General features: G+C 65.4%; 3 protein-coding genes across 3 annotated transcripts; 2 read left to right on the forward strand and 1 right to left on the reverse strand.

Moving 5' to 3' along the window:
- Nucleotides 1-2: 2 nt before the first annotated feature.
- Nucleotides 3-6,838, reverse strand: CHLRE_06g301150v5 (uncharacterized protein). Its single transcript, XM_043063600.1, has 13 exons — nucleotides 6,604-6,838; nucleotides 6,424-6,501; nucleotides 6,272-6,348; nucleotides 5,972-6,151; nucleotides 5,602-5,797; nucleotides 5,305-5,445; nucleotides 5,104-5,208; nucleotides 4,864-4,970; nucleotides 4,585-4,717; nucleotides 4,215-4,409; nucleotides 2,458-4,041; nucleotides 1,128-2,254; nucleotides 3-940 (listed from the first exon to the last, which is right to left on the reverse strand). Exons 1-13 carry the CDS (start codon nucleotides 6,766-6,768, stop codon nucleotides 676-678), a joined length of 4,353 nt encoding a protein of 1,450 aa, XP_042924306.1. The 5' UTR covers nucleotides 6,769-6,838; the 3' UTR covers nucleotides 3-675.
- A 320-nt stretch (nucleotides 6,839-7,158) lies between these two features.
- CHLRE_06g301201v5 (uncharacterized protein) lies at nucleotides 7,159-12,842 on the forward strand. The gene is made up of 4 exons (XM_043063601.1): nucleotides 7,159-7,204; nucleotides 7,289-8,350; nucleotides 8,587-9,666; nucleotides 11,195-12,842. Exons 1-4 carry the CDS (start codon nucleotides 7,195-7,197, stop codon nucleotides 11,242-11,244), a joined length of 2,202 nt encoding a protein of 733 aa, XP_042924307.1. The 5' UTR covers nucleotides 7,159-7,194; the 3' UTR covers nucleotides 11,245-12,842.
- Nucleotides 12,843-13,558: 716 nt separating this feature from the next.
- CHLRE_06g301251v5 (uncharacterized protein) lies at nucleotides 13,559-14,470 on the forward strand. Its single transcript, XM_043063602.1, has one exon. The coding sequence runs from the start codon at nucleotides 13,712-13,714 to the stop codon at nucleotides 13,931-13,933; it is 222 nt and encodes a 73-aa protein (XP_042924308.1). The 5' UTR covers nucleotides 13,559-13,711; the 3' UTR covers nucleotides 13,934-14,470.
- Nucleotides 14,471-14,541: the final 71 nt, after the last annotated feature.

Genomic DNA, 14,541 nt, shown 5'->3' on the forward strand with positions numbered 1-14,541 from the left:
GCTGGCCAATGCTTACCCAGATTTTGAAGATGAGTGTGAGCCCAAGGGTTAGATGGGCATTCACAGCGCGCACGCCGCGCAGGGCAGCCTAGGTAACGAGGTCACGACTTGTCGTTAGCGAATGCGGTCAGGCGGACGGGCTACTTGGCAACTCAGCATAATTGCCACATACGGTACCAGGGCGGCGTGCGCTGCACGTCTGCACCCAGCGTGCACGCAGCCCAGCATAACTGGTCCAGCATCGCGGATCCGGAAGTGTTGCCAAGCGCCATTTGCCGCGTAAAAGGACAGCGGTGACATAGGCTCTACACACACTGGCGCACTGGTGCCTCCTCCTTTGTTGTCTCAGATCCCGAAAGCGTGCGGCCTTACAGCCGGTTGATAAATATCGTCCACAACAATTGTGTGTGATGCATTATTCTCCAGGTCACGCAGTGGGAAAGCGAGTACCGTACTTCCCGATTGGCTGTGCTACTGTGCGGTAGCTTCTGAGCACGAGTCCGACCAACACCACCCACCGAGTCGCATCGCGACTATGCCAGACGTGCTTTCAGCAAGTAGCTTCACCCACCGCCGAAACATATGGCAGCAACATAAAGGCTACCGTGGCAAGCATCCTTCATTCCTTGCAACACCTTCGGGTGCACCCAATCACTTTCGTGCAAGGCTGGCATTCTACTGCTGCGGCTGTCCGCGAGACACCGCTGCCGTCACGGCCACGCCAGCAGCGCTGTACCGTCTCACCGCCGGCACCGCAGCGTCCGGGCCCGCTGCAGCGAGCCGCTCGGCTGCGGGTTCTGCATCGTCAGCCTGCTTTGGCTTTGCAGGTGAGGCGACCACCAGTGCCGGGTGCTGCAGAGGCCCCTGTGACTTGTAAGGCGGCGGCGATGCGCGCTGCGCCGCTGTGGGCTGCTGCGTCGTCCAGCCAGCGCTGCCCCGCCTGCGGAGCCATGCAGTACAGCAGAGTTAAGGAAAAGCGCCCAGTACATACCAGCATATGTTCCAGCGGAAAGGCGGACAACGACTTGACACGGTCTGAGGGCTGCCGGCTGTCATGCACAACCCGCAATAGCCTCACGTCGCTGTCCCACAACATAGACCGCATCTACCCCAGACCTGACACTTACGCATATCCGAAGTCCTGGCTCCGGCGCGCCACAGCGTCCGCCACTTCGCCGTCATTGCTAAAGCGCACGCTCTTGGCGCTGCCATTCCGGTGCGACAGCCCCGCGCTCTGGTTGCTGGTGAAACTCGCCTGGGTAGACAGCCCGCCCGATGCGCCACGCACACCATCACCCCCCGTATCGCCAACGGGCCCAAGCCCCTGAAAGGACACACGCGGGCGCAGCGCTCCGCTCGGCTCAACCACAGCAAGGTCACTGACCGCTGCGGCGGCCGCCGAAGCTGATCCCGGCATCGCTATGGACGACACGTAACCTTGCCCCGATCCGGCGCTGGAGGCGGCCGGCATAGATGCTGCCGCAAGCCCGGAGGTTGCCGCCACCGAAGGGCCGACGGTTCGAATGAGGAACGCAGGGTGCGGCGGCGAACGCGGCGATGACAGCGACGCCCGCGAGTACACAGGGCTCTGGGGCGCCGGCTCGGCCCCGCGCTGCGATTCCTGCGGCGCTGACAGCCCGTCTCTCTGGCCGCCAGCCGCGCCTGCTTGAAAGGTTTGCGCGCTCCCAATTGTTGTTGCCGCTGACAGGTGCGCCGCGCCGTCCCCGGCTGCGGACCACCGCGCGATGTCAGCGACCACGTCGCCGCCAAGTGGCCCGGCCGTGGCGTGGTACACGGGGCCCTGCTGCACCCGGGAGGGCACGGGCGGGTCCGCGGCAGCTGAGGTGTTGTGGGAAGTGGTTGCAGCGTGTATGCTGGGCGGCGGCTGGGGCGACGCGGGTGTCACTGCTCTGGAAGAGGAGGCGCTTGCGAAGGCGGGGTGCGTGGGCGAGCCGGCTTGCCTCAGGCGCGAGGTCGCCGAAGTCAAGGAGTGCATAATGCTAAACACGCCGGCAGCGGGGTCTGAGCCGCCGTGCATGCTGGGGAGGGCCGGGGATCCTGAGGCTGTACCAGCTGTGGCGGAGGGTGGGGCCGGCTTGGCGGCCGGCCGCGCGGGGGCAGCAGTCGTTGTGCGGATGGAGAAAGTAGAACGGGTGCCTACTGTGATGCCGTTCCCGCGGCTTCCGCCTGCCGTCGTCGTGGGCCGTGACCGGATGAAGTCGGCATCTGGGTCCGCCGTGTATGCTGCTGGTGTCTGCAGGCGTTGTCAAGAAGAACAACACGCAGCGAGCGGGATAAGAAGCGGGACAGGTGATCGGTGTGGCAAGGACGGCGGGGGGGGGGGGGGGTAATCCGTTCATGGAGAACGGAGTGAATCAATCATAATTTCGAAGGTGGGCCAGTTGTGTCCAGCGCGTCGAGCGTGTAAAACCTTCCAAGCAAATGCAACACGCGCACCTTGGTTTGTGCCGGTCGAATCCATTCCGTTGGAGCAGGCACGGCCGCTCCTCGAGGACGCCAGTCGTCATCCAGAGCCGCGGCTGCTGCCGCCGCCGCTGCGGCGGCCTGAGAAGACGCTGCCGCCGAGTGAGCTGTAGCCGCCGCGGACTCGCGCTGTGCGATGGAGGGTGCAATGAGGTGGATCTGCAGCTGCTCCTGCAGCTCCTGCAGCACCGCGCGGCTGGCGGTGAGGCCGGCGCGGTCGCCGTCGTTGCTGCAGCGCGGCCCAGCCGCCGACGAGCTGCCATCAGCATCGCCCGGCGCCCCGTGCGTGGAGCGATGCACGATGATGCCGCCGCCCCCGCCCAAGAAGTCACTGCTGTCGCTGCTGGTGGGGCTCACGGCGTCCCCAATCCAGATGTCACCGCCCTCGTGTAGGCTGCCCTGGCGCTCCAGCGCGCCGGCCCGCGCCGCCGCCTGCTGAGCCTCTGAGGCATGGACGACCGCTAACCCGCCCGCCGCTGGAGTGATGGGCCCGGTGCGAATGGTGAGCGGCAGCCTGGCCGTTGGGGCCCGGGCACTGCTGGCGGGTGGCCGGTCAGGCGCAACCTCGGCAGGCGGGGAGCCGGGCTCGGTTGAGATAACGACAGAGCTGGGTGGGCTGCTCAGGACGGTTGAGGCGGCCTCCACCGAAGCCCAACGTGCGTTGGCGTCGGTGGCTCCGCCCGCTCCGGTGCTTAGTCCGCTTGCGCTCCGCTGTCCGGTTGCCGGTTGGTATGTCCCAGCCCGTTGCGGCCCAGGCGTCGAAGCTGCGTGGCCAGGCACGCTGGCAGCAGGTCCGGAGCCCGCACTGTAGCCGCCTCCCGCCGCTTGGGTGTCTCGGCTGTATGTTGCGGCAGGCGCTAGCGAGTACATGTCAAAGTCGTTGTCATGGAGCGCGAGCGTCGGCTCCGGTTGTAGCGCGGAGGCCGCCACCAATTCTTGGTGGGTGCCCGCCGCTACAGCGACCGCCTCAGCAGCAGCCGGGGGCGCTGCCTGCACTGCCGCTGCTGCCGTGGGCACGGCGTGCGGCTGCGAAGTAGCGGGCTGTGTCAATGCAGGTGCGGGCGCGGCGCTGTGCTCAGCGGCTGCAGCAAAAGCGGTGCTTGGCATCGCGGGCGTCCGAGCTGGCTCATAGGCAGCAGCACTCCGTGCGTCACTGGCATCAAGCGTGTGGCTCGTGCTGCCGTGCCCATTGGCACTCAAGCCGTGCCCCTGCAAGCTCGGCCGCGGCTGCTGAGCCTGCGTGCTGCTGCCGGCAGCTGCTGCTGCAGGCCGGGCGGCTTGACCGCGCGTGCTCGTAGTCTCCAACTGCGTTGCATCGCATACTGCGGGTTCAGACGGAGGCAGTTCTGCGGCCGTGCTTGCACGCAGCGGAGGATTCTGCGCCTGCTGCTGTAGTGGCTGATGTGGTGGCTGCTGCGCCTGCTGCTGTTGTGACTGTTGTTGCGGCTGCTGTTGTGCCGGCTGCTGTGACTGCTGCTGCTGTCCCCCACCGACTTGCAACAGCCCTGACACCAGGAGGTTTAGGGGCACCGGCCCATCCGCGGCACCGCCGTCAACCTGCTAGCCGCAGCCAAGTAGCTTGTCAGTCTAGGTCAGGCTCCGACGCTCGGTGACCGAACTTGCTGGAAACTGCCATGCGTCAACTCAAACGGGACGATTTCTGCACCAGCAGCCGCTGCAATACCCGAACAACCAGCAAAGTTCACGGCTGCTGCCAGCACCACTCTCACCTTGGCCATTGCCGCCATGAGCTGCCACTCCACTTCCTCCTTGCGCGACATCAGCTGCCGGTTCACGCCAATCTGCGTGTCCAGCTGCCGCTGCAGCGCAGCCGCGGCCGCAGCCTGCTGTGACAGCGCCGCCTCCAGCGCCGCAATGCGCTCGTCCAGGCCGCCCACACGCCCCAGCGCCGCCTGCTCGCTCACCTGCAGCCGGAGGGGAGTCACATTCAGAATAATTCCGTGTCAACCGTCCGAACGAGCAGACGGCGGCCCGATTATGGGCACAAGAGGCGCGTGCCATCGGCCCCCTCAAGGCACGCAGGCCCATTCATCCATCCCACACGCGCACCCAAGGTACCTTGAGTCCTAGACTACCTACCCAGCGCTCCGTGCACTCCTGCCGCATGGCCTTGACCGAATCCTGCAGCACGCGGTTCTCCGCCGACAGGTCCTCAAGCCGCTGCCGCAAATCCGCTGCCACAGACTCGGCCGCTGCACAGCGCTTGTCAGCGCTGTGGGCGGAGGGAACCAGGGCGCACGAGGGCGAGCGGGTTATGCACGGCCAGTCCAACCCACTACGCATACTCTAGGCGCTCTGCGTGCAGCTAGTATGCAGTATCCAGCCACCCATGGACAGCCAGTGGTCCAGCGCGCACACCTGGCCTGGCCGTCCTCGGCGCCAGTCAGCCGCTGCTGCAGGTCATCCGCCTGGCCGCGGACCGCACCAAGCTCGGCCGCGAGGTCCTGGCGCCGCCGCTCCAGCTCCTGGCAAAGCAGCCCACAACTAAAGATGAAAACAAGTTAGACAGCCGTGCACTGCCCTGACGCCAGGCCGCAAGCTTTTACTAGAGACCAACGGAGAGAGACGGCCCCTGTCCCCAGCTCGTGGTGCACCCACCGCGACCTGTTGGGCGTGCTCAACCGCCTGGCGCTCTAGCCTCGCCTCCATCTCCACAGACCGCTGCATGGCCTGCTTCACGCGCTCCTCCACGCCCGCGCGGACCTGCAGCGTGGTTGCACGTCAAAGGCCATTCTCAGCGAACCATGACAGTACACTAAATTTACTGCTAGCAGCCATACTTCCTCAGGGCATCCGCACCTGGTCGAACCACGGTCCGCGCTGCTGCTCCGCCGCGAGGCGCAGCTGCGCCCGCTCCTGGTTGGCTGTGGCCAGGTCCGCCTCCGCCTTTTTGAGTTGCATCAGGAACATGAGGTTGTCGGCGGTCAGCTTGGCCACCACCTGCACGTGATAAATGTGGCGGGAACAGCGTCAACCGCAGATGCATAGCGCCGGTAGTTGCTGCCATCACGCACACCTTGCACCGCATTTCCATGCATAGCGGGCGCCTACAAAATATGTCCGTTGCACGTGAGGTAGCGCGCCCGCCCGACCCACTTGCTGGTGCCGTTCCGCCAGCACGTGTGCCTTTGCCGCCTCTGTTTTCGCCCCATCCAAGGCCGCCACGGCGGCGTGCGCACGCTCCTCGGCCTGGGCTGCCGCCTGGCGCAGCCTATCCTCCTGCTGCGCTGCACGTGACGCGTCCGCCTGGGACTCGTGTGCGGTGAACTGGACCGTCTCCAGCTCCTCCTCCCTAAGAACAAGACCGAGGTGAGGGATTCGCAGTGTGTGTTGAGTGAAGAAGTGAAGAAAGGGGACGCAGCCCGCTGAACGTGTGGTGGCGCAGCTTCATGAGTTCACGGTCCCTTAGATTGTTTAACCATTTTACAACAAAAACGTCTAACAAAGCCTCTAGGAGCCGTCTCACTTCTGTTTGAGTCCCGCCTGCAGGTCCGCAGCTAGTCCCTCCAGATGCGTGACGCGCGCCCGCAGCGTCTCTGCGTCCCGGACAGCCGCTATCCGCTGCGCCTCCACAGACCGTAGCCGCTCGCTCACAGAGCCCAGCTCCTGAGTGGTACTTTCAATCTGCTCCATGAGCTCCTGGTGACTGCAGATGCAGCATTGGAACACAACGCCGGCGATCGTGTCAGGTAAAGCACGATGTGCCCCATGCTTGCGGGTGTCCCGCAGCGCTAAACCGTGCCACCTGCCCTGCCAAGCCACCCACCTTTTCGAAGCATACATCATCGAGCGTTGCCATGTCTGCGAGGCGGCCTGCAGCGCCTTCAGGTGCTCCACCAGCGCCTGCGCAGGGCAGACCGACAGCCCTCGTCAGGTGACCCCCGCTGCAGTTGCAAACGCTCAGTGTTGCTCGCCTACCTGGATGCCGACTTGACTCTGTTTGAGCCCTTGCACCGAGCGTATCGCCAGCCGCTTTTTCGTGATTGCAGAGACCGCCTGCAACATAGTTCCATGCGCGCGGCTGTCAAACGTCCTTCCAGGGACGATGACGCGACTCTTACGAGCCAGGTAACGCTTGCATATACATAGATACCCTACCTTGTCGTCAGGACTGGGCGTCAGGGCTTGCAGTGCGAGCCCCACATTCTCGCCAAGGCCTTGCACCAGCCCAAACAATTCCGCCCAGACATCGTGTTGCTGCTGTTGCTGTGCATCTGCGTCCATGACATCTGGGGCGACATCTGAGCCGGCTGCCGACGCCATGGTTTGCTCAGTCTCGGTCAAAACTCAAAACGTTGGGTGGTTTGTCTCATCGGCACAAGGAATACACAGGGAAGTTGAAAGCAGCTATGTGTATGATTGTGGAGTGGGCTAAAATATACCCAAAATCCATTACCGGTATTACACAAATCCGCTGCCGCGTGAGACGGTGCCTCCAGCCCACAGTGTTGGACTTGTCGGTAGGCCGCATAGCATGCGAATGGGCATGTGTGGTAGCCCCCCACCTGCTGAGGACTGGCAAGAGCGGTGGCAGGTGTTGGGCACGCGCCTACGCCGGTTCTGGGTGTCACTGCGTGAGCGTGCAAGGATGTGCAAGGGGTAGACTCAAGAGTAGACTTAAGCTCAGGGGTAGACTCGAGCTCAGGGGTAGACTTAAGCTCAGCTCTTCCCTGTTTAAGCTCGGATGTGATGGCTCGGCGTCTTCGGGTGCTGGGACTGTCCCCTCTGTAACATCCGCATTCTTAAGCTCATACCCCGCCGCCTGCCCCGGCTGCCGCCCGAGCGGCGGCCACGGCGGCTCCGGACGCGGCGGCCACGGCGGCCGCGACTGCGGCCGCGGCTGCGGCTGCGTCCGTGAGGGCGACCGCGGCGGCGGAGGCCGCGGCTGCGGCGGTCGCCGCGGCGGTTGCCGCGGGCGCGGATGCCGCCGCTGTGGGGATGCTGAAGGCGGCGGCGGCTGCTGCCGCAGAGGCTGTGGGCGTGGGCGTGGGCGACGGTGGCGGCCGTGGTGCCGCGGCGGGCCTTGGCCTCGACGGCCGAGGCAACGGCAACGGCAGCGGCCGCGGCCGCGACGCCCGCCCGTGGCAGCAGAAGGTCCGCGGCCGCGTGGTGTCCGCGGCTGAAGAGGCGGACGCGATGGTGGTCCGGTCGCTGGTGCAGGCGGTCTTCGCCGCGGTGATCGCGAACGCGGCCGTGGTGCCGGCGGTGGTGGTTGACCCCAACCCCTTCCGCATGCTGGTGGACCAGGACGCGATGGAGGCGATGCCTGACGACGATGAGATGATGCCGGACCGGACGCCGACTGCGCTGGACGCTGCGGCAGCTGCGGCCCGGCGTGCGGCCCCCAAGCGGAGCCGGGAGCAGGCGCAGGCGGCGGCCGCGGCGGGCGAGGCGGCGCTGGCGCTGGCCATCCGGGAGAGCAAGGCGGCCAAACAGGCCTTGGCGACGGCGGCGGCGGTGCGAGCCGCCGCAACAGCCGCGGCGGCGGCGGCAGCAGCGGCCGGGGCCACGGGCACCCCGGCGGCGGCCGAGGCCGGGGCGGCCGCGGCGGTGGTCGCGACAGCAGGCGTGAGTGGCACGATGGCCGCCGTAGAGGCCACCGCTGCGGCGGGCGTGGAGCCGGCCTCGCCGCCGGCCGCGCCGGTGTCAACGGCGGGCTTGGGGGGCATCGTGGGCCCGGCGGTCCTGCCCGCGGGGTGGAGCAGCGACGGTGGTGTGGGTGATGAGGGCCTGGCGGGCGGCGTCGGGCAGGGGCTGCTGGGGGATGCGGAGACAGCGCCGGATGCCAACGCGAAGCTGCTGTGTCAGGGCCGGCGGGGCGGTCCTGGCGACTTCATGGACGTTAGCTCGGTTGCCCCGCCCGGGGGCGGGCAGCAGTAATGCGGCGGCCGAAGCAGGCCGCTCCGGGGCCCCGGCCCTTGCGGGTGGGGTCGCATAACGTGCGGGGGCTGCGGAAGCGGGTGCCCCACCTGGGGTGCCCGCGCCTGCACGCCCTGCTGAGCTGCTGGGAACGGCAGCGCCTGGATGTGGTCTGTCTCCAAGAGACGCACGTTCTTGACTCGGACATCGACCTTGTCACAGCGGACCTGGCGGCAGCCGCTCAGCGGCTGCATGCACGCGAGTGGACTGCGTGGTGGGCGCCGGCCCAGAAGCCGGAGGGCCGTCGTGTTACTGGCGGTACGGCAATCCTCATTCGGTCGAGCCTCCTGCAGCAAGGCGCCATGGTGCTCACTGGCGGCGCAGCTGCCGTGTCGGTGGCGGCTGGCGCGTGGGCGGGCCGCGGTGTTAGTTTGCAGTTGCAGTGGGGTGGCCACACCTTCACGCTGACGTCAGCCTACTTTCCCCTGGCATCCACAGCGCAGCAGGCTTTCATTCGTGAGTGGGTGGGCCTGCGGGCGTCGGGCTCGGGCGAGCACCTCCTGGCAGCTGACTTCAACTTTGTGGCAGATGTGGCGCTGGACACCGTCACTGGCCGGGCGCGCAGCGACGGACCCGCAGCCGCCGCGCTGGCGGCGGCGTGCCCTGGCCTCATTGACGTGTTACGGCGGCGCCACCCGGCTCGCCGCGTGTGTACCTTCTTCCACCCCCACGGGGCGAGTCGGCTGGACCGCATTCTGTGCAGTGGCGGCCTCGAACCGCAGGTCCTGGAGTGCGGCGTCGCCGCCGGGGTGCCCTCCGATCATATGCTTGTGACGGTTGCCCTTGCGGCGTCGCCTGAAGCCGCGCCACCCGCTCGGAGCCTGCCCAGGGCCCACCTCGGCTTCCGGGACTTCAAAGACTTGGATCGTGACTACCGTGCCTGGCTGGGTACGGCCCTGGCGGCACGCCCTACTGATCCTGTTGAGCTGCTGGAGTGGTGGCCGGCCCTTAAACGGGCTGCCGCCACGTCCGCCAACCGCCTGAGCCGGGAAGCTGTTACGAGGCGTGTGGCCGCCAGCCAGCGGGAGGCGGCCGCGCTTGATGCGGCGGCAGCAGCTGCCGCCGCGGTGGAGGCTGGCGGTGATGTGCAGGTGGCGGCGCAGGCGGCCGTGCGGGCGCGGTGCACGGCGGCGGAGGCCGCCGTGGCCGCGGCCGCCGGCGCGGCGCGACGTACGCGCCACGCGTGGCTGCGTGGCGGCGAGAAGCCCTGCCCTCTCCTCACGCGCATGCTGCGGCCGGCGGGTGGGCCGCGCGTGATTGCCAACTTGAAACAGCCCAATGGCACCACTACATCCGACCCCACGGTCATGGGGCAGGTGATGGCGCGGTACTGGAGGGACGTCAGTGCCGCGCCGCCGCCCGCTCCGGATGCCCGCACGCAAGTCCTGGATGCGCTGCAACAGCACGGGCGCCGGTGTACAGCCGAAGAGGCGGATCAGCTGGGGCGGGTTGCGGTCTCGGCGGCGGAGGTGCGCGCGGCGCTAGCCGCTGCGCCGGCTGGGCGCGCGGCGGGCCCTGACGGCATACCGGTGGAGTTATACCAACACTATGACAGTGATTTTGCGCCGGTCCTAGCGGATGTGTTTACGGCGGTGGGGGAGGGGGCTGGGGTGCCTGACGGGCTCCTGGATGGCGTGTGGTCTTTCTTCTTTAAGTCGGGCGACCCTACCGAGCCCTCTAGTTATCGCCCCATCACGCTGACGGATACCGATTACCGCACCCTTGCCCGGGTGTTGTGCTTGCGACTGCAACCGGTGTTTGGGCGTGTCATAGACCCTGAGCAAACTGCGTTTCTGACGGACCGTCGCATTGCCGATAACGTCCTCTTGCTCCAACTTACTCCTGGCCTGTTGAAAGCCGCCAAAAAGGCCCCGGCTGTGGCGGCCTTCCTCGACTTTTACAAGGCGTATGATACGGTGGACCGCTCTTTTCTGCTCGCGTGTCTGGAGCGCATGGGCGTGGGGGCGGGCTTTCTTACGTGGGTGTCCCGCCTGTTAACTAATACACGTGGGGCGGCGTTGGTGAATGGACGTGTGTCAGGATGGGTGCCGTTGATGGCGGGCGTGCGGCAGGGCTGCCCGTTGGCTCCGTTGCTCTACCTCGCTGTGGCACAAGCCCTTCTGTCATGGCTACGCAGCCGGGGGCATGGTGTGCTCGCTAACCTTGCGTCGGTGCTGGCGTCCCAGTATGCGGATGATTGCACGCCGTTTCTGGAGGGGTTTCAGGCGGTGCCGGGGTTCCTGGCGGACATGGATGTGTTTCGGCGGGCGTCTGGACAACGGTTAAATATGACTAAAGTTGAACTGATGGTGATGGGGACGGTCGGCGGTGCTGGCGCCCTGCCGGCCGGCATGGCTGGCCCGCCCCTGCCCCCTGGCTGGCGTGTGGTGCCGGCGGCCAAGTCACTAGGGGTGCATTACGGGGATTGGGGCGCATGCTCCCCACCAGTTACGCGGATATGTATGTGACTGCTGTGTGGAGGCGGGTGCTGCACTGGAGCACGCGGGCACGCCTGCCGTCGCCCCTGCCGGGGCCGGCGTCGCCTCAAGAGGCGGCCGACCGGTTTGCGGCGGCGGTGGCCCTTCTTCCCGCTGGCTGGGCTGCCGCCGCGCGTGCGGCCCAGCTGGCTCGGGGGCCTGCCGCCGCGCTGCCGCTCCCGGTGGCCGACGTCGCAAGTGCTACGGCGGAGTCGGTGCAACGGGTGGTGCGGGGACTTGGATGGTTGCAGTGCGGGGGGCCGCCCATCCTGCTCACTGCCTACACGGTGAAGGCGGGGACCGTGCTACAAATGGCTCCACAGTTAGCCGCCCTGAAGGCTAAGCATTTGCAGTATGTGTGCGATGCGGGTGTGTCGGGGGTGGGGGCTGCCCTGGCGGCGGGGGCCTTCGTGTGCACCTTGGCCCGCTTGTGGTCGCTGAAATGGGAGAATCATCATAAGAAAGCACTGTGGCGTGTGGCCGCCAACGCTTGCTGCGCGTTTCCACGGCATGCTAGCGAGCGGGCGCGAGGCGTTACTGTTGACCCGTGTTGGGCGTGTGGGGTGGACATGCAGGATGGGGACCGGCGTCACTGGTTTTGGGACTGCACTGTTGCGCGGTCACTGCGGGAAAGTATGGGGATGGCTATGGGTTTCCTGCCGGAGGAGGCTCTAAGTGCCTTCTCTCGTGAGGAGTTGTGGTTAGTGCGCCCGCCTGCGGGGTTTGCGCCACCTGTGTGGGATGTGGTGTGTCTCGCTGCTATGTCTGCCCTGGACTTTGGTCGGCAGCGTGTGGTTATGGCCGGGTTGGCGGCGCGAGCGAAGCTGCCGTCGGCCCGGGTGCTGAGCATTGGACTTGCCGTCGTCGCTGACTTCTGGGGTCGTCTCCAGACGTTTGTGACTTTGGGTATCAGGCCAAAGGGTTGGGACGCTGTGCCGTTTGCGCATCCCTTCATATCTCGGGCTGTTGGTGACGGCATGGTTTTGCGCTTGCCGTATGACGCTGATTCCCCGCCCCCCTCGCCGTGAGAGGTTGTGCGTGGTTGGTGGCTCTGTGTGTGGGCAGGATGCACGTGTGGGCGACCGTTCTAGTACCTGGACGCTTGCGCCCTGGTTAGTGCGTGCGCTGTGCGTGTGTCCTGCGGCCTAGACGTTTCCCGGCACTCCTGTGCCTAGGCTTGTGGCGTTGAGGCACAGCGGTGGGGCTTTGGCGGGTTGAGGCTTGGCTAGCCTATAGGACTCACTGTGCGCGGAGTCACACGGACTTTGCCCGCGGGAGGGTTTGCAGCAAAGTCGGGGTTGGGCCCTGATAGCATGTGATGGCTCGGCGTCTTCGGGAGCTGGGACTGTCCCCTCTGTAACATCCGCATCCATACATGCGCTGACGCAGGCAGGCCACGTTTACAGTCCTCCCGTTTGCCGGGCTACTGCTAGGCTTTGGGCACGCAAATTGTGCACGAGCACCACACTGGGTCATTTTAAGGCAACGCAACCTACCGTGCCAGCGTCAATAGTGCTGCAGCATGACCTTGTTTGGAGGAGGGCCCCTTGGGTCGTATTGCCCAGAGCCCAATTCCGGTAACGGTCATGCATGTTGGCAATGTGTTTGTGAAAGTGCGCAAGGCTGCACAGGGCACGAGACTAGGCAATGGACCATCGTGCTGACTACTACTGACGCTTGCAAGCCAGCTAGCAATGCTCTACCACCTCTACGCGCCCAGTAGGACATGGATACAAGCTCCCACCAATGGGGCTGCGACGGTGGTCCATTGGTCCGCCATTGGCCGCTCGTGCACCGTTGGTCCGTTGCGTGCTGAAGCCCAGTATTACTAGCCCGGAAACGGGAGACCCCCACTCTTGCCCCCACTGCCGCTTCCATATGCCGGGGTGCTACAATGAGCACACCAATGGGCAACTGGGCTCTGTGTAATGTGCCGGGGCGCAACTCTGCGCCGGGCACCGAGGGCTGCTATCCCTGCTAGCCCCCCGCGGCTCATCCAAATTCCAGAACAACGTTGTCCATCTAGAAGCCAGGGTGTTAAGGCAAATCCGCCTCGCGTACGTGCAAGTCTCACAAGGCTTGTCACCAGGGCGCGCCTTGGGCGAATGCTCGTGTACAATATCAGCCATTGCTTGTGCGGCAGCAGGGGGTGGACAAGTCACAGCGGTTTAAACGGGATCGAGATAAGGGCGAGCAGGGGACGGCGCAGGGGTAAGCCAGGGTGAGCTCTCCATCCCCACTGAGTGTCAACCCCTACCTTGCCCCTTGCTTGTGCTCAGCGGCTCCGCGGCGGGCAGCAAGCGGCAGGCGTGGCCTGACAGCCTGCTGCACCTCCTAAACGTGCCGGTACACAGCCCCACAGCCGCTGCGGCTATAGCGCAGCCGTCCGGTGCAAGCAGCACACGCCACTGCACGCGTCTGCACGCCACGCCACGACCCAGACGTGCCTTAGACGGTCCCCGAGTTCAGGCATTGGGATGTTTTAAACTGCCTGGTAAACCGATGCTGGACGTTGAGCGGGGGCGTGGGGAAGAAAGCTCGTTGTCGTTGACTCGTTGTGGAGGATTGGCGGGGTAATCGGTGGCCGCAATGCCGAATCCAGCATCAGACGCGTCCACTCGCCCCGTCCATCGCACTGCATTTACTATCAATGCTTACAATACAAACACCAAATTTTGCTCCAAGAATGCGGGTCGTCGGCACTAACATCACCACTAGCAGCGACTCCGGATAAGTCCAGCCTAGTAAAGCCAGCCTTCTCATTTATTGGATACGTACACTTTTAGAGCCCGTGCACGCGTGGCCACGAAATGGATCCCGCGGCGCAGCGCCAGAGCGTTGTAACAGCCCTGGAGAACTCTGGGGCTGAACTGGAGCTCTTTCAGCAGGCCGATCTCGATATCCTGTGGGAACAACGGTATTGCACCGTCCGCAGCCTCCGAAGTGCCACTCGTCAGGGCCTTGAAGGCGTTGGGCTGCCGCGTGGCCTCGTTGACCACATCTTGTCGCTGCAAGGTGCGCACGGCCGATGATGCGCGAAAGTTGTGCGTTATCTTTGGGGCGTAGCAGACCCACATCTCGTCGCGATAGTCTCGACAGACCCGGGGCAGTTCGCCCAACCTTTTATTTACAACCCCCCGCCAAGCAGCAGGGGGAGGGGCGTTGCGGGGGAGGGGCGTTGGGTTTCGCGAAAGCCCGAATCACAGGAAATTTCCGGGGATGGGGCCCCGGAAGTTTGCCCAAAACTCCGGCCAAAACTCCGGCCCATTCGCCGGAAGTTTGCACCGCCAGTTCGAACGAGCCAACCCCAGTCGACCCCGAACTTCCAAAACTCCGGCCAGCGAGCACAGTCCAATGCTGACCGAACTCGCAGCTCCCGCTATGGCGCGAGCGCGCCCCGCTTTATTTCCTTTGCCTTACGGAGCCTCGTTACTCTCCGGAAGCTCCTGCGCCTCTCGTGACCCTTCATATTATTTATCGGCTCGGCCCTGGCAACTTGGCGCCATCGGCGATAGAGGGCTGCGCGAAGACCCGCCACAGCAGCAGGTGCGCGGTGGGCAGATAGAGGGGGAGCAGTGCGTGTGGTATGCGCCGGCGTGGGTGGCAGCGGGGGTCTCGTGTGCCTGTCTTGGCCCGCGTT

The sequence above is a fragment of the Chlamydomonas reinhardtii genome, chromosome 6 (assembly GCF_000002595.2).
Source record: "Chlamydomonas reinhardtii strain CC-503 cw92 mt+ chromosome 6, whole genome shotgun sequence".
Taxonomy (NCBI): domain Eukaryota; kingdom Viridiplantae; phylum Chlorophyta; class Chlorophyceae; order Chlamydomonadales; family Chlamydomonadaceae; genus Chlamydomonas; species Chlamydomonas reinhardtii.

What these genes read in the sequence shown, in the direction of transcription:
- CHLRE_06g301150v5 (XM_043063600.1), bottom strand. Translation starts at nt 6,768, where the DNA reads ATGGCGTCGGCAGCCGGCTCAGATGTCGCCCCAGATGTCATGGACGCA. An exon ending in CGCCCAGTCCTGACGACAAG is followed by an intron (nt 6,502 to 6,603) that starts GTAGGGTATCTA and finishes ACTATGTTGCAG; the next exon opens with GCGGTCTCTGCAATCACGAA. An exon ending in AGAGTCAAGTCGGCATCCAG is followed by an intron (nt 6,349 to 6,423) that starts GTAGGCGAGCAA and finishes TGCCCTGCGCAG; the next exon opens with GCGCTGGTGGAGCACCTGAA.
- CHLRE_06g301201v5 (XM_043063601.1), top strand. An exon ending in TGGCGACTTCATGGACGTTA is followed by an intron (nt 8,351 to 8,586) that starts GCTCGGTTGCCC and finishes ACCTTGTCACAG; the next exon opens with CGGACCTGGCGGCAGCCGCT. An exon ending in GCGCATGCTGCGGCCGGCGG is followed by an intron (nt 9,667 to 11,194) that starts GTGGGCCGCGCG and finishes TACACGGTGAAG; the next exon opens with GCGGGGACCGTGCTACAAAT.
- CHLRE_06g301251v5 (XM_043063602.1), top strand. Translation starts at nt 13,712, where the DNA reads ATGGATCCCGCGGCGCAGCGCCAGAGCGTTGTAACAGCCCTGGAGAAC.